Raw genomic sequence first — 22,911 nt, 5'->3', positions numbered from 1 at the left:
TGTATAATCTTCTATAACATTTCCGAGATTTATTGTCGATCATTAATGTTCATTAGAGAGTTTAAATTACTAACTCGCGAGTCATTTCGGCACTGTGAAAACGTGAAAACAAATGCTACTAAGTTTAATGAATTTTCTCAACACCATGAGCGTGGTGAGTGGCGAGGCGCGCGGCCGCGGGGGTGGCTCGCACCCCGCGCCGGCGGGCGCGCGCGGGGCCTGCGCGGGCGCCGGCGTCGCTTTTCACCGTCGCTGCGTCGCGTACGCATACCCGATATAAAAGCCTCAACCGCCCATTCACCCGCTCGCAGTGTGTGCTTGAACGTTACAGTGTCCACTTCACTCGTGCAAGGACTTACAGTTTAATCATGAATTCACGGTGTTTAATAGTGCTAGCAGCCGCCCTCGGCGTGGGTACGTAACATTTGAAATATTTAGGGTGCGCCACGACCTGATCGACGGATACCTGTGTCCAGTGACGGCAGAACAATCTAGACGTGTGGCGAGCCTGCTTTCATGTATCGATAAAAATGTAATTGGCGTTTCAACGCGAAAGCAGTTGTAGTGTTATCGATACAGTTTCCACACTGAGCGTTGCACTGCGCGCGCGCAAGTGTTGGGAGCAGATAGATAGCGGCCGGCGCGAGCGCTGTGGTGTAACATGGCCCAGTGACACTTGGACTGATCATATCACCATCTTCTATATTAAAAAAATCTCACTTCTGGTATCTGGTTTCAGACATACCCAAGTTCAGTTAAAAAAACCACTTGTCCTAGTCTTAAAAATCTAAGTGACAACGAAATATTGCACCAGTATGTCATTATTACATCTCTGTAACAATGGCGCCTATATTACATGGATGTAATGTATCACATAAAGCTAAACAGCTGTGTGAACTAGGTCTTATTGCGTTGTCGATCAACCCCATTCCTACTAGCACTCTTATTTTTTACATGTCAATGACCTCATAACGTCATACAGAAAGCTAGAACAGTTTACTATGAACTAGAGTTGTGATTCGTTATCGATATGAAAACATGCAGCTATCGACTGCACTGAAGTGTGAAAGCGGTTTCTCGAGTTTTCTTAATAATTGTTTATTATGTCAAAACGCCAGTTCTCGGAATGTTATTTGAAACATTAAATGCAGTCGACAATGTTATTGAAAGTTTCGGTTCGAGCTTCGGTTGTTAAGCTTTCACTTTGTCTTCGATAAATAGGGTCCAGCGGGCAGGCGACAGTTTGATGGCAGACATGCAAAATCCCATAAATCTTACATAATCACGAAGAAATTCAGTGACCTTAGAGAAATGTCGTAATCCTTTTAACTGTTTATTTATTCTATACATGGTGTTGTGATGCAATCAGAAATGTCTGATTAGCATTTTTCGCAACGAACGCACCCACCGATGTCAATATATTATGACACAGATATTGTTGAGTTACTCGAACAGTTATTGTATTGCCACCAATAGTTCCCACGTGCTACTACATAATTATTGAAAGCTGTATAAGTTTACATAACTGGGGAATTCCGATGTCTTATTTATTTGCTTGATTTGTAGTTTTTTGGGTGCCTTAAACGTAATATTTTACAGCTGTCATGAGATGATGTCACTATAACATCATTATCGGCTGCTTCCAAAACATTTGAATTCGTCATTATCTTCTCACTCACTAATTTTAGAGTACTCATCAGTTTGCATGCTCGAATGCCCTTTACCAATATAAGAATGTCAATATGTCACCCATTCCTTATAACGAGCCTTCATTACGCATGCAATTATTGTTATTTAATAAAATATTCCGCCAATTACCGGTCACAAGCGTATCTGAACATCCTTCATTTTATGGACTTCCTTATAAACTTCTATAGCACTCACTTCCGCTCAAGGAAGTTGAACGTAATGACATTATCATTTCGCTGCCATTTTTAGAATGACCATTATCTTTCAAACTGACTTAGTTACAGCAATTTATATGAAGAACATTTCGAATAATGATCTCTAATTGTCTTCTACAATTTTATCCGAGACTTGAGTTCTAGAATGAACTTTATACTTCATTTAAATTCATCATTGACTGCGCGCACTTTCGCATTCCTATTCACATGGCTTGACCTTCGATTAATGACAAGAGATCGTGTGTGTCATTGTTGTTCCCACAGAGGACGATGTCTCAACGAATGTTTATAGAAAACTATTCGTTCGTTCGTTCAGTTTCCACCGGTCCGAGCTTCCTTTAGGACCGGCTCTTATTAATATAAAACTCGTGTTCAACCGCAGGATGTTCAGTTTTCACTCGGAGTTTATGAGTCGCTCGGAATTCACTATTGTTAGGATTTCTAACACGTACCCAGTTCTCACGATCAATTGCGCAAGCCCCGATATTTACTGTTGCTTTTTCTTTAATAGAACAATCTTGAATCTATGCATGATTTCTTACATTCAAACATAAAAAGTTTCGAACGCATTAAACTCTTTGGAATGGATTGTTTTTATTTTTAATTGATATGGTCCATGGCTAAATAATTCCAATAGACATTAGCAACATTTAAATGGCCGTTACCTTAACACTGGTTGCTCGAAGTGCCTTTAATGATACTTAGCCACGCTAGCAAATATTCATAGTGTTATTATTGCGAGCGTGAAGGTATTTGATTATCGAGACATGCGGTGCGTGCGCGAATTTCACGAGAGCAATGAAAACATGGAGAAAATGTATCAGTTGCTTGAGCGCGCATACAAGTATATAGATACAAACAATTTATGTAAACGGTGAACGCGCGATATGAACCAAGATTTATATCTGGTTTATAGCCCTAATAAAATTATGACAGTATTAAAAATGATTGTGTGTTTCGCAATGTCACAATATCGTAACTTGTACTTCGTAATTCGCTGTTGTTAACCCAGCATACTTAATCAAATTTTAAGCTAAAATAATGATTTAATAGTGAATTTACATTTATTTGACACCAATAATTAAACGTTACTTTTTGTGAGAAAATGAAGCTACTGTAGTTTTCACTCTTCAATCGTTTAATTACTAGTATTAAATCGATTGATTACAAAATTGACCGTCAATTTGAGCGTGCATCGCGTGTCAAGTAAAATATTCAAATTGTAGATATAATTGGACAAATCGGTTACTCTCTCTGATACAATGCAATAATTAGGGTGTAATTGAGTAATACATTACGTTGCGTTGTCTTTGCATATTAAATTACTCAACGGCAATAATGTAGAAAATGTAGAGCATTTGAATACACATGTCAATTTTTAACATGTATTTACAAAACAGAAGTTCTAGAACTTGAATGATTGTCAGATATGGATCAAAGAGGTTTCATTAAATTATATTACTATTGATGTCTTAGTAGCCAATAGGTGACCAAAACTATATCTTTAAAAAGGTTTTATTCTTAAGTTCTCATTACTTTTACACGTTACTTTGAAAGATAAATCGAAAGGTCACAAAAGTCAAAGTTAATTGAGAGGTCGTCTCACCGGAAATCTGAGAGATAATTAACAGGTTTATTTAACAATGCGCCGGAAATTGTGATCGTAGACAAAAATACGACGTCGACAATGATATCTCACGGCTAGACGATTAATTGGACAATGCCTTGCATCCTGTGTTCTCAAACTAACAATGTGATGCTGGTAACAAAACAAAAAATACTAATTAATAGCATGGGTAGTTAAATATGAATTACTGATATGCAACCTTCTTTTGACAAGCTGCACTTAAAATCATTTCTTTATTTGAATTGGCTGAATACAACAATCTGGCTGTATATAAATCTGCTTAATATTTTCGTCTTCTCAATTCCAAACACAAAACATTTTAAAGCTAGCAACAGCCATCTTAAATTAAAAAATATTTTTTATCGTTCCATTTTTGATAAATCATACCAGCCTGTCAATACCCAACTGCTGGCCATCTTTCTATATAGAAAAGAGTATGAATACTTCGTTTTATTAATTTTTTGTTTTTTGAATGAAGAACTAAAGTCAATAGTGCTAAGTGCAGTTCAATATATAAGTATACGTTAGCTAGTGTAGCAACGAGACGGTGATTGTCTGTCCTTCGAACGGATATAAATAACCTCTCGTTGGCCCTACGTATTGTGTTGTTGTTTTCTTTTTAAATCCATCGACAGGCATGAATGTTTTGTGACCGTTTTTGGTAAGACTTCCAAAATTGTAAAGTTCTACGGGTGACTTAAAAAATCGTATTCTTTATAATATTTGTGTTCAAGTCTTCAGCTTCACGTGATATTTTCTGTTAGAGAGGATTTTGCATTTGACATTATCGTATTAGAACATAAAGTTTAAAGCCGTGAACATGCGCAATAACTTCAGTTATGCCTTCATTTACAAATCATTAAATTCCTACCACTTAGTTAGCTTACTGTACATAATTTTGCAAGTGACACTATAGTGTTGCTTTAATAACTATACCCTTTAGATGCGCAAGAGTGGATGGGAATAGAATTAGTGGTTACGTAACGATTGCGCGACGACACCTGCGCACGCGCAGCCTCTTAGCTATGATGTGAATTTGTATTACTCATTAATTGGTTAAAGGCAACTAGATATATTTTGTAACCTGCCAGTATGTCTAACAGTTTAATTTAAAAGATATTGCGAGCGCAAATACCTGCTACCCGAAAGTCAGTGAAAGGAAAATTTTAATTGTTTTCTAAGAATGTAAAAATGAATTTGTAGATTAAATAGAAATTTATTTCACGCCCAAAACAATAAAAAGACTTGTATAATACTTTTAACAGCAGCCGTAAAGCATTAAATAAACAATAATTTAATTATGACTGCTCATAATTACTTTAAGATGTGAATTTTAAAAATATTATCTCTATTATCTCATGCACAATTGCAGTTGGAACCAAAATGCTCCCATTAGAGCTATTATAGTCGTAGCGTGGTGTCGAGCTTACGAACTTTCACCATCCGACAATGGCCATTATCTAATCTCGTATTGCGTCAGATTAGGCCACTCATACTTATGTTGGTAATCATTACTTTAAAGCACTTCACATCTATTGTAACAGTGACACACGTGACAAACATTACGGCCAACATTGGCTGCAAACATTTGTAGTTTTATAGCTATTGTATTCTGTTGAGGTAGGCTATAAAATATTCTTTATAGACTTCAAAGTTCGCGACAAGTCGGCGAAGCGACAGATTATTTGTGCGCAATGTGTGGTCTTACCTTTAGAGCTGTACGTGACTCTGTACGTCTTTACTTTATCTAGGACATAGTATAGGTTAATGCTCCTATCGATGGCGTGTTCGAGTACTACGGCAACTCGATTACTTGAGTGTAGAGTATCGATAGATAGTCAATTCTTCAAGAGAACGTCAGCCAGTTAATTAAGTTACAGAATAAAAGGATATTATTATTCAACAATCTATTTATAGAAACCTCATTAAGAAATGCAAAAATATTTAAAGTTAATGCACATTCATCGGCCCCATGTTAAAGGTCAGTCGTGAGAGAGATTACTCAACACCGGCGCAGGCACATCGTCTTAACGAAATCGGAAAGTTCGCCCACTGGCGTCGGTAGGTCATTTTAAGGCTTTCACTACATTACTTAATGTATTACAACCTTTATCATAATGTTTATGTAATACTCTGTATTATACAATAGACGCAATTAGCAGCTATTAATATCTCGTTCTTGTTTGTAAATTCTATGTTTGTGTCTGGGTATTGTTTATACCACAATGAATGGTTCGTATACATCGTAAATTGACTACGGGAAGGTTGTCTGTTCATTGTCTGCAGTACATGGTCACACTTATTTCTTCGCCCAAAAATTTCGTCTGAAAGTTGTCTGACTTAATAATTTATCAGTACATTTTATAAATGGTAAAAATGACTGATTACCGAACAAGCGACTAGTTATATAATACGTTATGACGATGGGTGTTGGACAGATCGATATTATGTCATGCGTATGCGAGGGATTCGGTGTCACCCGGGCATTGCGCAACCTGCCCGGTCCACTGCACACGTGGCCGCTTCAACCGGTGACATTAATACGTCATCCAAGAATTGTAATCTTGTACACAGTCTATTCAACCGTAAAAAATCGAACGTAAAATGTTCTAGAGCAAATAATCATGGCTAATTATTTTGCGCAGCCACTTTGTACACGACCCATACCACTTAGTTCTACCACAATAATGCCACTAATGTTTGACATGTGTAATCAGAACCTCATTTACACAGCACCCACTTACATAGTCCACAACTTAATGAGCGATTAAAGCCGAACTCATCTGCCAATTACAAGCTGTAATTGGCGTAAAACAAGCAAACAGCGGCCTGAAGAGCGGTGATCCGAATTTTCAATTATATCGAAACTGCTCTACATTTGTGCCACATTGCTTATTAGCCTGGCCGCCGCGGAATGTTAGGCACGCGACTGTGGTTCACCTCGATGCCAACGTTTGATTTTAATAAGAAAGTTGTTTGCACTGAACAGTATGCAGATGAGTATAACCTACAGCTTTTTAGTACAAACAGTCGATCTCAAGGTTACGATTACTAAACTCAATGATCAGATCATAAAATCAGATCATCGCGCCAATATAAGATTCTTTTACAAATAAAACTATTGCCAATCGATATGAAAAGGTAACTTTTGTAACATCGATGTTTATCGATAACGACTTGATTGCTCCTTATTATCGATAATAGGGAACTAAAGTGTAGAAACCTAGCAAGTCACTAGAGCAGTAACGAAGAAATTGTACGTGTATTGTGATTATGAAAGTAATAATTGGTTTTTATCACGGCGCCTACTGCAAGAATACAGTACCTATTGATAGCTAACGATCTTGAAATCCTATCATTCTTCATGATTTTGATCTAGTCTAGACATTATTTGTCTTAAGTTAGCTCCGTACGGCTACGGTAACATTTTTTAAATGGAAATTATTTACTTGTCTCAGAAGATTTATTTGGCACAAACACTTGTCGAAAGCCCGAGAGAGCGAATTATTGCAAAACTTCACGGATGAGGGTTTTCTTCTCGCAAATGTCAACCGGTGCAGGTGACACATGTTGTGTCATAATGTGACATAACATTCGTACTGGGAAGCGGCGCGTACGCAAACAACGTGTTAACTTCGTAAATATGTATAACATGTAGGTACCAATGTTTCAAAAAAATACTCCTGAACAATCAACGCTAAATCGAATTATGTAAAGGAGCATAAAACTAGGTTTCATATATTTACAACAATTAGCTACTTGAACTGTGTTTCCGCGTCCCAAAAACGGTATGTTGTGTAATTCGCTCGAAATAGTTTTATTTGCTAACTGTTGCCACACGTACTTACAAATACCTCATATATGAAATTAAACAAAGAACACGTGTTCATAGAACAATTAACAGTTGAATCGAGCTTTGGTAGTACAGTAGTAAGTTGGTGCGGTTGCCTCATTAGGGCCTATTGCGTTCCTCGGAGAAAGAGCGGCCCTGCCCGAGACCGGTGTATTGCGACACTTCGCGCACCATAATCGTTATTTAGCAAACCCCCTGGCGGTGCGTTTTGTAATAGAAAATTTAAATTCAAGCATTGTGATGCGTCGTTACTTCACAATTGTTGCCAATATTGGCATTATGTCAAACGTTATACATATTTGATTTTGAAACAGTCCATGTTGTTACGAGATTAGGTATTCCTATCTGCTCCAACAATCGAGACTTGGCTATCTGGCCAAAGCTTTTTACAATATCATAATATTTGTTATTCATTTATTTCCTTATAGTCTGGACTTCATAATTTTCTAACTTTATGTTTTGTTTGCAGCGGTCGGACAGGAGTCCTTCAAATGTCCCGATGACTTCGGCTTCTACCCCCACCATGTCTCTTGTGACAAGTACTGGAAGTGTGACAACGGTGTCGCTGAACTCAAGACTTGCGGCAACGGTCTCGCCTTCGATGCCACCGACTCCAAATACCTGACTGAGAACTGCGACTACCTCCACAACGTTGAGTGCGGCGAGAGGACACAGCTTGGTAAGATCTTAAGAAAAATCCTCGAACATTCAGTAATGATATTCAAACAAAGATTCAATAATAAACCAAAGGATTTAATACCTTTCTTGTCACGAGTTGGCATCAACCAGCTTCATGCATATGAAATGAAATCGAACGCATAGTAACATTCGTTCTCAGTCGAGCCAAGAGTCAAGGCCAAATCTTTAACATAATCATGCGTCATGTCATATAAGGATAATATTATTCGGCATACCTACTTCAACCAGGATGTCGTAAAGGTCACTAGGCCAATTCACACCATACAGACGTACACACATCACCAAACGATAAACTTCTATTTTATGTAAATATTTGTATTTATATCCTGCACAGCCTTGAACTAGAACCACTTCGCAAATTAAATTTAATATCGCCAATTCGAGAAGGCAGATTTTTTGTCGATGTTTTTGATGGCTTTTTTATGGAGATGAAGATTGAAATCTTTTTGCTGTTAGGTGATTGATTGCCAATTATACTTAAAATAGTGTGACATTTCGGGGAAACCTGAATGGTTTTTCGGTTTTATTGGTAGCGGTTTTATGGTTTAGAACATTTATGTTGTGACTGTTTATTTATCTTAGAAGTAATAGGTTATTCGTTTATGTTGAGTGACCGTATCTTCGCTGTATGTTCAAATTTCATGCGTTTCTGGGTCTGGTAAAAATCATCATCTATTTGTTCAACAGAGCCTCCAATCTCCACCCCTCACTGCCAGCGGCTGTACGGTATCTTCGCCGACGAAGCCAAGTGCGACGTCTTCTGGAACTGCTGGAACGGAGAAGCCTCCCGCTACCAGTGCAGCCCCGGACTTGCTTACGACAGGGAATCCCGCGTGTGCATGTGGGCTGACCAGGTCCCCGAGTGCAGAAACGAGGGTACGTAACACAACTAAAACTTGAAGTAATCTCACCTAAATTACACCCTGTTTTATTAAACCTGCCACCTGTTTTGTGGTTTGTCAGTGACAGATACAAACCACAGCCCTTCGAACCTTGAAATTGTAATTCAAGCTCAAGCATACAGTGTTATTGTAATGCTATATCTGATCTAAATTATTCATGCAATCTGATCAGTTTGATCTATTTAATTAACAATGACATGCGACTACTCACACACATACAGTTTCAGTGCACACGCTGTTTCAGTGATCTCCTTCGACTTGCCACTTGCTATCTGCTGCTGCATTTCGGTTTCGCCTTCCACCCCTTTGCTCACGTAACCTTGTTTGGTGTTTCCCAGAAGTAGCGAACGGTTTCTCTTGCCCCGCCCCCGGTGAGGTGTCTAACGCTGGATCCTTCAGCCGTCACGCCCATCCCGAGGACTGCCGTAAATACTACATCTGTCTGGAGGGAGTCGCCCGCGAGTACGGATGCCCCATCGGTACCGTGTTCAAGATCGGTGATGCCGACGGCACCGGCAACTGCGAGGACCCCGAAGATGTTCCCGGATGGTGAGTCACCGTACCAATTTTTGTGTATATATTTTACACGTTCACACATAAAGAACATGCGCATTCGATTATGCTGATAAGTCAATACTCATGATTCAAGTCACGCAGGGATCTCGATTTAGTAACGGCACGATCAAATGCGGATGTTCCATTCACACCGTTCAAGTAAAGCAATTACGACAGCAGCTTGAACGCACTATAGGACTCTTCAATTCACTGGTTGAATACTGGTTCTGTGGTGTTTACCAGCGTCTTGTGTGGTACATTAACATCTGGTACCTACCCTAATAATGCGACACCAAGAAACTTGATCATGAAATCATGGGCATAATAACTAATAATGGGCTCTTAAATTAATATGGTATAACGAAGTTCTTGGTGTCTCAAACCTAAGACCCTGTAACCACTTCCACGAAACCAATGTCGTCCTTGTGACTAACAATTCTTCTTGCACATAAATAATGAAACATAATCAACACAGATCGATTGCACCTCGTGTTGTTTTAGCTTTATATTACACACGATTCACTATTGGACAGATCGTGGCGTAGGTAGACATAGGTGGCCTGTAGTAGGCTCGCCCACTGGAATACTCGCCGCAGTTATGCGGTCCGGAGCCTTGCACGCTTGAAATTTAGGGCACATTCAAATTAGCATGACTGAGAGCAAAATAGTTAGCTCACAGGCGTGTCATACACAGACGACCGTGGTCAATGCCGACCGGTGCATAACGGAGTGTGTATGGTAATGACCGTTGTTAACAGACATATCGTATCGAGCGTAACTGTTCGAACGAGACACAAAGGTTGAATTATCAATGCCTTTCATAAACGAGGAAATGTTTCAAAGAATGCCGGTGACTGGCGCAGACATGCAATTGTGAAATATTTAAGAGATTTTTATATACCTACTCTTAGCTCTGAAGTTGGTACTAATCAATATGAAAGTATCTGTCTTAAGTTGACGCGTTTCAACTATCGTGATGTTTAAAAAAATCAGATAACCTGACAGTTCTTATTGAAACAATAACAGAACTTTCGAAATGTTAAAATCCGGTTCATGGTCTAAGTACTGTAAACAATTGCAAGCAAAATTTATACTGAGATGCGCCTGCGCCGGTCACGAAGTTAAACGCCAGTGAAGGTCACAGACTGGCTATATAGTTTATAGTTTTTGCGAGTGCTCCGGATCACATAATAACAAGAAAAACAACGTTAGATAACGCCAGTTGGAAAAGCGAGCGGATATCATTCTTGTCGCCGTTTCAAGGCAGTTCACTCTTAGCGCCGACTGTGTACAAGTTAACATTACACAATCCTTGCGGCCAGTTGCCACTCGTAGTAAAAGTTGCTAGAAATTTAGATAGCCATTTAAGTTTAACTCACTCAGCGTCGTTAGGCATAAGACATAGAGTTAAGGATAGCTCGGAGACGAGGCCGGTTGTAAGGTTCGCGTCCATTTTCAGCGAGGACTACTACGGTGATCTGGATCTGAAGACGATCCGCAAGAGCGAGCTGTTGGCCGGCCTCCAGCAAGACGGCCAGACCCGCGCCACCCAGCCCAAGCAGCTCAAACCCCGCCCCCAAAAGGAGAACTAATTACAAATCCCCACCCCTTAACCTTTTAATACTCACATAGTTTACTATAAACCTAATCTTCGCGCACTACGAGCAACCTCCACGTGACAGTTCTGGCTGAATAATAACACCCAAGCTTCGTTAAAAAAAGTTGCCCTTGGTGTGCGGAGATCGTGTTGCAGGTTCAAAATATTCGATTGTTTAGTGAGTGAGCTACAGTTGATATGTATCACTTCTAGTTGCCAAATACTTTTCGTTGTAGCTTCTTCGAACAGTTTCATTGAGGCACGTTAGGAAATTACGTTAGTGAACCATACAGCGATAAATATATTTATTTTTTTTACAATATATCTAAGTATTTATAGTCCTTTCAACGTTATTATATCGAAACCAGTTATCCCAGTCTGTATAAAGTTTTGTAAGTACTAACAACTCGCGCGCTCAGGCGGTTGTTTTGCATTTATGACAACGTAGTTCTGTTTTATCCCGTCAGGGCATCGATGTAACAATGTATCCGTTTAAATACCATGACCTTGTAAATATATTATTGTACTGAATTATTTCGCTGCGACTGAGTGTTGTTGTTTGATAGAAACTGTAATACTTAAGTTTTATTTTTAGTGATAAAATAAACAAAAATTTATAAAAATTAACTCCTGTTGTATTAATTACCTTTATGTTTAGTGATGCACTGTAGCACTGTTCTCCTAACATTCTATTTCCTGATCACACTGTTTTCTATTTCAATGCATTCACTTTTTAATAATATTAATATTTTCTTGGTTCTTTTAGTCATTTACTTCTGTCTAATACATATTTTATTACTGACTGTAACAGCCCACCGTCACCCTTGGGATTCCAGGTACGTTCATTATCTTTAAATATTCAAATCAATGCATATGGTGTGCCCTTCTGTAAGTAAAACTTTATGTGTACAACTATACAATAAAATATAAAATTAAACAATATTTCTTGAGTGATGATATAATAGAAGAAATAATTATTGCTTTATATTTCTGAGAATTAAGAAATGATTACGTAAAGTTTTTTATTATTTCATTTTAATTTTAATAGCGCTTACATTTTACAATAGCATAACCTAGATTTTGTGAATGTCGCAAAAGATTTGTTTCACTATTTTCAAAAATTCAAAATTGTTTTCAAGATAAATTCTATTACAAATTGTGACAACATTTTGACGAGAACTTTCAGTTCGTTTGTTAATAATGCAATGAGTTCTTGTATCTTTATTCAATCTTGAAGGAAATAATGATTTAGGTGTTCGTATAAAAACCAATAACTACAGTTGATTCATGTGATCGTCATCTTACAGCGAAGATTACTACGGCGACGTCGACCTCAAAGCGTTGAAGAAGTTGGGATTCTGAATGTCAAGGAGCGACTCCAAGGACAGACTGAAGCTAAACCCGTTCCACTTGTTGTAATAACTCTTCAGAACTATATGATAATGTTAGGGTATGTGCTGCATCACGCGGCGTCATCGCATCGACTGTAAACCAACCAATGGTGGCTCACAGCCGATGCTGTACGAATAATTTCGACCAATCCCTGAAGAGCAAGATGAAGACCTTTCTGTCTGTCATCGTTTAAGTGTTTCTAGTGATTCATAATAGGTTTTGTCTGAAGAGACGCTCGAGTTCTAAGCCATGGACTTTTACGATTCGATTACTTAAATTCTTCGGTCAGTTTTATCTAAAACAATTGTTGCCAAATTTGGAAATCTTCGAAAACCTTGACACAGCACCACACAGTGTGAAGTGTGGCGGTGCTCTGTCGAAATATATGTTTTTCTTAGTCATAAAACTTACGTAAGTTAAGGATAGCGAACGTTTATATATTAATATTAATTTTGTAAATAAATAATATTTTTATACAATTTTTTTCTTTTTATTTAATTACGACACCACATCGACGAAGGGTATAAAACAAACAAAATACTAGATGGAGTTTATTTAGTCATTTCAATAAATTAAAATGCAATTTGTAGATATTGTACTTAATTAAGATATTAATAATACTGGGCGGAACACTCACAACTGAACTAGATTTACGGCCAATTAAATCACTAGTTCACTGATATAAAGTAAATATCGAAACAGATTATTATTACTACATTCTACAGCCAAGCTACAAGTGTACCAAGTCCACGCCCTATTCTGCCTAACTTTAGTAAAGTACGAATAGTTTACACTACATTACTGGGTTAGTTAGCGAGTGGAGGTAGCAGAAGCGTTGCGACGCAGCATTATACATTGAGCTTTGCGATGGTGCGTTGCAGCTGACGGATGGCGTCCTGACGAGACATCGCTACGTGTGTTGAGGTCCAACCTGAAAAACAAAAGAGAAGTGTTACAGAAAGCAAGATAACTTAAACCTTAGGCTTTGGATGAATATTGTATTTGCGAAAAGAAAACTAAGTTGTCTTCGTGACAAGAATTCCTAAAATATAGAAAAGCCTGTTTTTCATTTATCATATCGTCAAAAAGTTAGGAAAATTAAAACCACTTAAAGTCTTCAAAAATATGGCAGTAGGGACTAGTAACGACACTTGCTAGTGAAAAGCGTACTGGTTAGTGACGTCACTCGATATTTTATCACACTGTCCATTCCAACGTTGATAGCTGGTTACTAGCTGCGAAGTTGTTTTACTTCAAGAGCTCTTTATAAAAATGTGAACCTTTGTAATAATATGACAATGGCTTTTGTAATAATAATAAATTAAATTCAATGATTCCAAACATTCTCACACTTATGATTACTCAACGCACTGATTTGTAACCGTAATCAGGTCGAAAAAATAATTAAACCTCAATAAGTATCTCATAAAATATACAGACATTGACAGCACCTAGATATTTCATAAATTTCCCAACGACATTACACGATATTACATTCGAAATACTATTTCAACGTAAGCATAAAAATTGTTAATAATATTTAGTATTATTTTATTATTGTTAATATATAGATTTATTCTGCTTTTCTAAACTCTGACGAACTGACTCTGATATAATATGGTCACCCAGCCATCGACCGACCGTATCAAGCGTAGCTTAACCTGTTATAGATCTACCTATGTAGTTGTAGCTTACCTCCTGAATATATTATAATTATTTATGTCATGACATAAAAATGTGATGCAAAAGTATACAGAGTTTTATAATTGTATAAGCCTGCAATAATATTATTTTGGTACTCCTAACAAATGTTCTAATACTGGGACACAACAAGCTAGCTATATCACAAGATGATAGATAAGATCGATTAATATTAAATATTAAAAATGAATACTTACTCTGAGTATTAACAATAGAATTTTCCGAGAAAATAGTCTTAAGATCACCGTCCTCGTAAACAGGTAAAGGTCTGGTGGATATACCAGGTGATGGGGAAGAAACGAAGACAGGAGCTATTGTACCAGGAGCAGGACTTGCAGGACTTGGTTCCGATGAGGCTGGGGCTATTGGGGCTAAAGGCACAGATGGGGCAATTGGGACCGGTGGGGCCATTGGGACCGGTGGGGCCATTGGCACAGGAGGAGCAATCGGTGCAGGTGGTGCTATAGGCTCTGATGGTGAAACAGATGCAGGTGGGACTATAGGTGAAGGTTGGACGATAGCGGCCGGTGGGATGATTGCAGATGGCACGGCAGTTGACTGAGAAGCAAAGACGCCAGGGTTGGTAGCAGTCGATGAGCAGTCCACGCGAGTTGGGTAGTCGCATACACCTAGTAGCTGAAATTATAAAGAATTTAGCTTTAATGATAAAGATAGCGAAAGGTTACAGACATTTATAAATAAAACAGGTAAACTTATAGATAATTATATCATCACAGATGCCTACACCGAAACGTAAATACATTAAGTGCTTGATACAAATCCTTAACCAGTATAATCGTCGAGTCATGCGTGTATAGTACAATCTGGTATTATTAAGGTTCCTACAAAATTGCCCATAAAACGATCCGGTATTGAAAACAAACATTTTAATCCATGTGAATTGGAAATAAAATCGTCAATTCGTATGAACGGCAAGTGATAAAAAGACAATATTTAATTGCGTAGGCTTACGATAAAAATACTATAAAACCATTTTAAGTGATAACATTGCAATAAGAATTTCCATTTCGTAAGAACAGCATTGAGACGTAAAACGAGTCATTGAACTATTTAAGACTATATCAAGAACTAGCTGATCTGCAGATGACGCCAAGCCTATGTACGTATGTAAATTAACTAATATTTTTGTGCATGGCTTTTAAAAAACCGTTTTAATTTAAAGTTATAATTTATTTCCACACAAAATTTACATGCGTCGATTAATGTTTGTATGGCATGGTACTAAATGTGTTATTTGATGTGCAACTGCACCACTTTGTCAAAGGCATTTTTGAATTGAAACTTTTTTAGGCGTGACTAGGCGGTAACTGAACGATATCGCAATAGGAGTCTGTGACGGCAATGCGGTGTCACGTTTCCGTACCATCCGGTTTATGAATAACTAGCTGTTGCCCGCGACTTCGTTCGCGTGGGTAGAAAGCTGTTTTTTCCACATTTTCTATTGTATCTTCACTCCTATTAGTCGCAGCGGGATGGTTTATAGCCTAAAACCTACCTCGATGAATGGTCTGTTCACCACAAAAATATTTTTTCAATTTGAACCAGTAGTTCCTGACATTAGCACGTTCAAACAAACAAACTGTTCCGCTTTATATATTAGTATAGATTTTAGTTTTTTTATTTTGCCAAAAGATTATATCTAGAATTTTACTTCAATCGCGTTTGAAACTAGAAACTAAATGCTGAAATTGCCTTCTTCAATTTTTTTTTGTTATATCATTTAGATGACCGTTACATAATATATAACCTAAAAATGTTACTCTATATTTCAATATGTAAATGGAAGCACACGTAGGTCAATGGTCACTAGAAATTTGGCTGTCTGCTGTCTGTAACCTCGAAATACTGATAGAGGGAGCATAAAGTATAATTTAAATGCGAGACAGGAAGAAAAATGATTAGCATTAATATTAAAAAACATTGCCGAAGACATTTATGTCGATCTTCGGTAAGCCTGTTAAAGTGTCATATACCAGCTGTACCCGCGACTTTGTCCGAGTGGAATTTAACAAAAAACACTTAATTTTACTAAGTCCAAGATTTTTTTTTTACTATTATTTTATAATGTAGCCTAAGATATTTTTAGTACATTTTCACCTTCTAATTAAAGTCGACGGGACTTTAATTAGAAGGTGAAAATCGGTCCAGCAATTTTATAGATTGCCATGAAAATACTACTTCCATACTTATAAATTCAACTAATATAGTGAGTACGTAAACCAGACGCGTATTTTAAGTTTTTAGTTTGAGCGAATCTCCAATTCACTTGGTCTACCTTTCATATTAATAGCTCAGGTATTCAAAATGGAGATTCGCTTGTAAGGCACCAACATGCACCTTGCGTGTTAATAACAATTTACTACCCACTCAATTTCATACTCGTATCAATTAAAATAAATAAAAATTCTCTACTATATCAACAATATATCGAACTGCCTCCCAAGTATTCGATCTTAAAAAACCGATGTCAATTCATCAATTTTTAATTACTGAAGCTTTTTATGTACTATGCGGAAGATATATTCATACCTGGTTGTATGCGAGGTCAGCAGGACACTGGAACTTCACCGGTTGTCTGCCGACACATATGAAGAACTCGTTGCAGTTGAACGCGTTGCGGAAGGCTTCGAAATCTTTCTTGCATTGAGGTTGGGTTGGAGGTGGGTCTCCTGTTGAGGTGATGTGGAAAAAGTGGTAATAACAATCTAATAGAATAAAGGTTAAGTACAATAATATTTAAAATTTAATTTATTGTTTTAAATATAATATGGGAAATATTATTTTCAGTCATATTCACGATCACAATTCGGTTAAGTTTACTTTGTTGAAGAAATAAATGTTTTTTTTTTGACATTAAGTAACTTCAATGAGCTTACCAATATTTTTCTAAGTACATGTTAGGGTTTCATACACGATCTTTATGTGGATATAGTGAATTAAGTATATTTTATTAATCGACCTCGAAAAGGAGGAGGTTCTCAATTGGTCTGTATTTTTTATATTTGTTACCTTAGAAGTTCGGATTGGATGAACCGAGATTTATCATTATCCATAAAATCATCGTTTTTGAAACAGTAGTTTTAAAGTTGATTTATGTTTTAGTTTTTAAAATTATTATCAAAAATATTTATAATATTTGGCTAAAATTCCTATTTTTTTTTCTACAATATAAAGTTTGCGTGTTATATAAAACTTAATAGACATAAACCTTTTTCGCAGACATAACCATCTGAATATCAAAGACATTGTAACACTAGTTACGTATAAAGTTAGAAGCGGCGACCTTTTAGTTCATAACCCGAACCCAGAGCCACTAGGCCAACGCGGTCATCAAATATTTGTTTAATTTCGTAACCATGGCGACACAACTAGATTTTATATAACTTTCGTTGACATTTCCACGTGTGACGACATTCTCTTGAGATAACATAATCGTTTATTTCTCCGGTTGTATTCACTAAGATTTTATATTTAAAACATTATAATTTAAGATTTGTATAATAATATATTATTTTGATACGATATAATAGATGTCTATAAAATATTGAGTGTAACTTATAGATCAAATGTCATCTGTTCTTGACGGACTAGTGTATCTAAAAAGGAAGAATCGTTACTATTTATTATTGCATAGATAATTGTTATGCATTTAGATTCTCGTAGGCTCTTTTGAAAATTTTTTAAGAACGATATTTAGCCTATTTTAGCCTAGGGTAAAAAAAGGTCGCAGAAAACATTTATTGTTAACTTGGTGAAATCAATTGATATTCTTCCTACTATGAGTATAAAACTAAAGGCAGAAAAAATGAATTACTAGATATCACAGCAAAGAAAGTCAAAGAATTAAAATGTAACTTACGCATAAATTACATAATGCTGACTAAGAGTTTGTAATTATAAGAACTTTATGTAATAATTGGGTAAGCAGGTCAGTTGGTCCTTTGAGGAAACCAGAATAAACATTGAACATACCAGCTGGGGGTTGATACTATCAGTATAATGAGTAGTAAGTCTCGAAGGAGTTAGTCACAAAGTATGTACAATCATTACAAATATCCAATCGATTAATTAACATTCTTAATTATGCAAGATTGTTATGTCAGTAATATTTAGTTTAAGTCCCTACTAATTATGTAATAATAAGTGTAAGTTTTTAAAATTTTGGGGTTATAAAATTTTGAGTTTAGATTCTGTGTATCTTTTGCTGTTTAAGCTATTGTCGAGTTTTACAATAAGACTCAATAAGTTTTGACAAAACGGATAGCCGAGTAGTCGCAAGTTTGATTGCCGACCGAGCGTTTAGGACAGTTTAAGTGATCCACTAATGCTTGTAATGTGTTGCTCATCTCACGTTACAAGGATTTATTTGATTCTAAATTAGTTAAATTAAATGGAATTACGAAAATATCCAGCAACCAATTCAACCTACACTGGTATTTCCCAAATCTTATCTTATTCCAAGTTGTGCCATAAAAAATACTGCTCTTCCACATCTAGTCCTAAACAAGCTATAAGACAATAAAAACGAAAGCTACTCACTCAGTTTCCTGCTCTCACAATTCACATTATCAGAATAATCGCAGTACCCCTGATTCGAGAACAGCAGTCCAGTGGGGCACTCCTGCTCCACTGCCCATCCATCCCAGCAGTTCAGATAGTTGTTACAAAGGCTTGGCGAAGGTATCTGGGTTCGTCTCCCCTCACAGAGAGGGTTTTGTTCAATAACCGGCTCCTTAGTTGGTGTTATCATCAGCTTGTTGTGGTAATCCGGGTCTCTTTGGATTTGCTGTATCACGTCGTTAGATACTGGAATTGTGAAGGTGAATATGTTGCCGAAATCCTGTTGAGGTTGAGATGAGTGTGAAGTAAATGCGAGTCAGAGTCGCTACTGTAAGGTTTGCTTATTGTTTTGTTGTAATATAAAATGTTAAATATTTTTCAATAGTGGAAAAATTTCAAAAAAAAATAGCTTAATGTGAATTGTGAATTTTATTTAAATATGTTAAATTATTTTTTTAAAGCAATTTTTTCAATGAAATAATACCAATAGATTTTAGTATCTTAAAACAAAACATTATAATTATTAGCTTTTTTAACTTGCCTTAATAAAACCAAAGAAGGGATTCAAGAAGCTCCCATAGTAAGGCAGGTGTCCAGCATTGAGCCTCAGGTTCTGTAAATACGGGTTGTTTGGGTACGGGCTGGAATAAGTCTTCACCAGGTTGCCATTCTCGTCATAAACTGGAAATAAAACGACATATAATAAAAAGTTTAACAAAAACTGTTAGAACGCAATTTGAAATAGTAAAAGAGTACACAGTTCGATCAAATATTAAAAAAGAAACTGAGTGAGAAGTATTCAGAGTTACTATGGATTATTTATAATATTATTCATTATCTAAAATTCTGAAAACTTCAAAATAAGTTGTAGATTTTGTTACATATAATGCTAACGTTCCAATTATCACAAGAAAAGTAAAAATACTGCCAAAGACGGGTCTAAAATAAATTATTTTTTAGGCCAGGAGTCCGCCAGGAGGCCGCAAGTTCAGAGTCGCAAGAGTTAATTGCGTTATTTATTTTCAATTGCAAATATTTATTCTTCTAAATGATTCAGTTCCCAATACAATGTTTCATATTAAAAGACGGTAACATCCCATCTGCTCTCACACGATATAAACAAGGCTATGTTTACATACGCCGACAGCTGAATGAAAGGAAAATAATATTTATTTAAGTGTCCGGCGCTTTAAGAATAAAGGGCTGTATACATGTTTATAATACATTATTTATATCCTAAAATTTATTGAAGGATCTTTCGTATTTAAGCTGTTCAAGTTGAAATCTTCATTTAATTGGAAACGACAAAGTTTATTGTAGAAATTTTTCAAAGATAATAAGAATGACACAAGGCATTTTGGTACAATCATAATCGCACTAGACACTTAGTCTATCTACGTGGACATGTTTTTTTTAAGAATACAAATACTAGCCTAACATCAACATACCCATTCTATTTAAATACTACCTGAATATCACAATATTCAAAATATTAAAACCAGCATTACCAAATAAAGGTCTTAGTCCTTACACGATACTTTTGTGTGTCACTCACGTCGACGTGTGAATCGGCCTTAACGACGGTAGATGGACAAAATAAAGGACTGCAAGACGCATCGCTTCTCCAAGCGTTTAGTACTACGGCCATAAATCCTTAACACGTACTTATAAATAAGGCAGGAGTGTGGAGTGTTGTTTGTCAGTCACTTGGGAAGTGAAGGAAGTTAAAATGCCTGGGTATTTTATTGTTTTTTTTTGCAATTGTGACATTTCTTGGATGTGTACTTTTAGCTGCTATTTTATTCGATTTGGTAATGGTAATACATTGGACAATGGCTATTCGGGATAGAAATTGGATGGGTTGATTTATGATTAATCCTGTAACTTACTATGCGAGCGGGAAAGTGTGCTTGAAATTATAGCATACTTTTCACCTGCCATTAATTTTCTAATTTTACATGTTTACCAAAAAGGTGTCAGCTAGTATCGATGACCGGCTTTCGATTTTTTGGTATAACGACATAAAATGCTAAAAGATGTTACGTGGAAAGCTCGGGCCAAAAAAAAGATTGCTTCTCAAACCCCAAAATTAGTAAAACCTGCTATTCACTTCTAAAACATCATCATCAATACTTTTAACGTTGATAAAATCACAAATAACCATATAACCTTTTTTTATTACATTGAAACGCAAAGTTTAAAAGGTCCCAAGCAAAAGCAAAACAAAGATCATTGACCGCGAGTGACCAGCGATAGCGAGATATCCTAACTACTCGTCATCCCGCGTGTTACAAGTGTTATTACACATCAAAGGATCGCCAGCGAGGGTCCTGCGTAATTATATACCTGCATGGAATGTACGCTGAGACGCTGAGAGTGACGGGAGGATAGAGTCGGAATATTACTGTTGTTTAGGTGTAATGTGCAGGGGGGGAGAGAAAACTAGTCTTATACATATATGTAAAGTATGAGGACCGTTGTGATGTCTACATATTTCAATGGTATTATTAACTAAATTATAGTGAGTCACTTTTTGTATACAGTATGTGGTAAATATATTATGTTTCTATTGTTTTGCATTTGTTGCGTACGTCGGATTCGTTTGCTATTTTTGAATTGTTGTTAATCAGCGTCAGCTCAGTAACTCATTAAGGACTATGGTTGGGTTTTCTAAGTTGGGTTATCCCGATTAATGTAATCCGTAACTTATTAAATAGATAAGCGCTTCACGGTTTCTTTTTCTAAAAATAATGTATCAATTTATAAACGAAACCTTCAAACTATTTGTTTCTTAATTCCATTTCATATTTACAGCAACAAAAAAGATTAACATTGAAGTGCCATGTTAACTCTGAACAGTCAAGCGTTTACCTTTGCGTCGACGAGTGTACTCGACTTGGATTCTGCACTGCCATGCTTCTATGTATATAATCTAAAGAATGATCAGCTACCGTGTGAATCTCGATTAAGCGAGATATGCAATGCAAATCAGAATTCTAAGATAACATTTCTATTTTCATCCGCAAACATTCCTATGTTCATTCTTAAGTATTTCTGGCTCTTCCTTTCCCAGCTTTGCAAGATAAACCGTTCGGCTGTGGAAGAAAGATGCCGCTATATGCCATGTAGCGCTCTGTCCCGCTTCCACAACTTTACTAGGTGGTACTAATTTATGACCGAATATTAATGTGATCGTATAATAATTGATTTTAGTAAAATATGATTAGGAACAAAAATCTACTCGTGTTACACCTGTTAAGTTATGAATTGATTTTTTATCTTCCGAGAATAATTATGACTGCACTTTTATATGTCATCATTAACAATGGCATTCAACTATTTTGATAAAATAATAGTTGCTTTTTGGGGTTTCGTACCCAAGGGGTACGCTGTCCGTCCATTTTACAAAAGTTTCAGTATCATAAAACGTTATAGCTGGACTGCAATTTTTTAAACTGTATCTTGTTTCCTCTAACAGATTTGAAATTGGGTCTTAAATTTATTTGTCACCCAAAGGTTTTGCTTACGTGTAACCCTTAGCGACGCGACGCGAATGTTTTTTTCATTTTCATACATTGTAATTATAAAAGTTTGTAAGCACAGATGTTTATTACTTTATCATACCTAAAACATTGGAGTAATTCTTAAGAAATTCAGTACGAAATTAGCTGTTTTGATTAGTAAAAATACTATTACGGATAAAATCGCGATGTGCAGTTGTTGGTTGTGATAAAGCATATTTACAACACTCCAAGGAGGTTCAGTTATAATATTTAAAACATGGGCAGTACATTTATACTTGTTGTTTTCGACGCAGATTGTTCTCATATTTTTTGTTTTTGATAATTAAGTAAATGTCGTCATATTTACTAATTATTCCCTATTTTTTATGCGTAAAAGGGCTTCAAAGGATAATTGGTAGAAAAGCCCACCAAATACATTCAGACAGATAAATTTGTAAACTTACGTCTTACATAAAATGCAAAATACCACCAATAAAGGAATTGATTTGAAAGTTACATTAAAACATCAAAGCACATCCTTCATTCAAACAATACTTATAGGATAGGACAAAACGTAAAACTCAATACTCTTATTTT

General features: G+C 36.4%; 2 protein-coding genes across 3 annotated transcripts; one reads left to right on the top strand and one right to left on the bottom strand.

The window, feature by feature from the left end:
* Positions 1 to 295: 295 nt before the first annotated feature.
* LOC113494511 (protein obstructor-E-like) lies at positions 296 to 13,008 on the top strand. Of its 2 annotated transcripts, none has more exons than XM_026872891.1 (5): positions 296 to 414; positions 7,854 to 8,063; positions 8,771 to 8,959; positions 9,324 to 9,534; positions 12,445 to 13,008. In XM_026872891.1, exons 1-5 carry the CDS (start codon positions 369 to 371, stop codon positions 12,497 to 12,499), a joined length of 711 nt encoding a protein of 236 aa, XP_026728692.1. In that variant the 5' UTR covers positions 296 to 368; the 3' UTR covers positions 12,500 to 13,008. The 2 variants fall into 2 exon arrangements, with proteins under 2 accessions (XP_026728692.1, XP_026728691.1); XM_026872890.1 differs by lacking the exon at positions 12,445 to 13,008 and adding an exon at positions 11,000 to 11,764.
* A 101-nt stretch (positions 13,009 to 13,109) lies between these two features.
* Positions 13,110 to 20,459, bottom strand: LOC113493968. The gene is made up of 6 exons (XM_026872031.1): positions 20,367 to 20,459; positions 19,353 to 19,532; positions 18,791 to 19,118; positions 16,781 to 16,920; positions 14,428 to 14,866; positions 13,110 to 13,460 (listed from the first exon to the last, which is right to left on the bottom strand). Exons 1-6 carry the CDS (start codon positions 20,457 to 20,459, stop codon positions 13,378 to 13,380), a joined length of 1,263 nt encoding a protein of 420 aa, XP_026727832.1. The 3' UTR covers positions 13,110 to 13,377.
* Positions 20,460 to 22,911: the final 2,452 nt, after the last annotated feature.

Source organism: Trichoplusia ni, chromosome 5 (assembly GCF_003590095.1).
Source record: "Trichoplusia ni isolate ovarian cell line Hi5 chromosome 5, tn1, whole genome shotgun sequence".
Taxonomy (NCBI): Eukaryota; Metazoa; Arthropoda; class Insecta; order Lepidoptera; family Noctuidae; genus Trichoplusia; species Trichoplusia ni.
This window is presented reverse-complemented; position numbering and strand designations above follow the sequence as displayed.

What these genes read in the sequence shown, in the direction of transcription:
- LOC113493968 (XM_026872031.1), bottom strand. Translation starts at nt 20,459, where the DNA reads ATGGCCGTAGTACTAAACGCTTGGAGAAGCGATGCGTCTTGCAGTCCT. An exon ending in CCTTCTTTGGTTTTATTAAG is followed by an intron (nt 19,119 to 19,352) that starts GCAAGTTAAAAA and finishes TGACTCGCATTT; the next exon opens with ACTTCACACTCATCTCAACC. An exon ending in TTCTATTGTTAATACTCAGA is followed by an intron (nt 13,461 to 14,427) that starts GTAAGTATTCAT and finishes TTTGTTTTTCAG; the next exon opens with GTTGGACCTCAACACACGTA.
- LOC113494511 (XM_026872890.1), top strand. Translation starts at nt 369, where the DNA reads ATGAATTCACGGTGTTTAATAGTGCTAGCAGCCGCCCTCGGCGTGG. An exon ending in AGCAGCCGCCCTCGGCGTGG is followed by an intron (nt 415 to 7,853) that starts GTACGTAACATT and finishes TTTTGTTTGCAG; the next exon opens with CGGTCGGACAGGAGTCCTTC. An exon ending in CCCCGAGTGCAGAAACGAGG is followed by an intron (nt 8,960 to 9,323) that starts GTACGTAACACA and finishes GGTGTTTCCCAG; the next exon opens with AAGTAGCGAACGGTTTCTCT.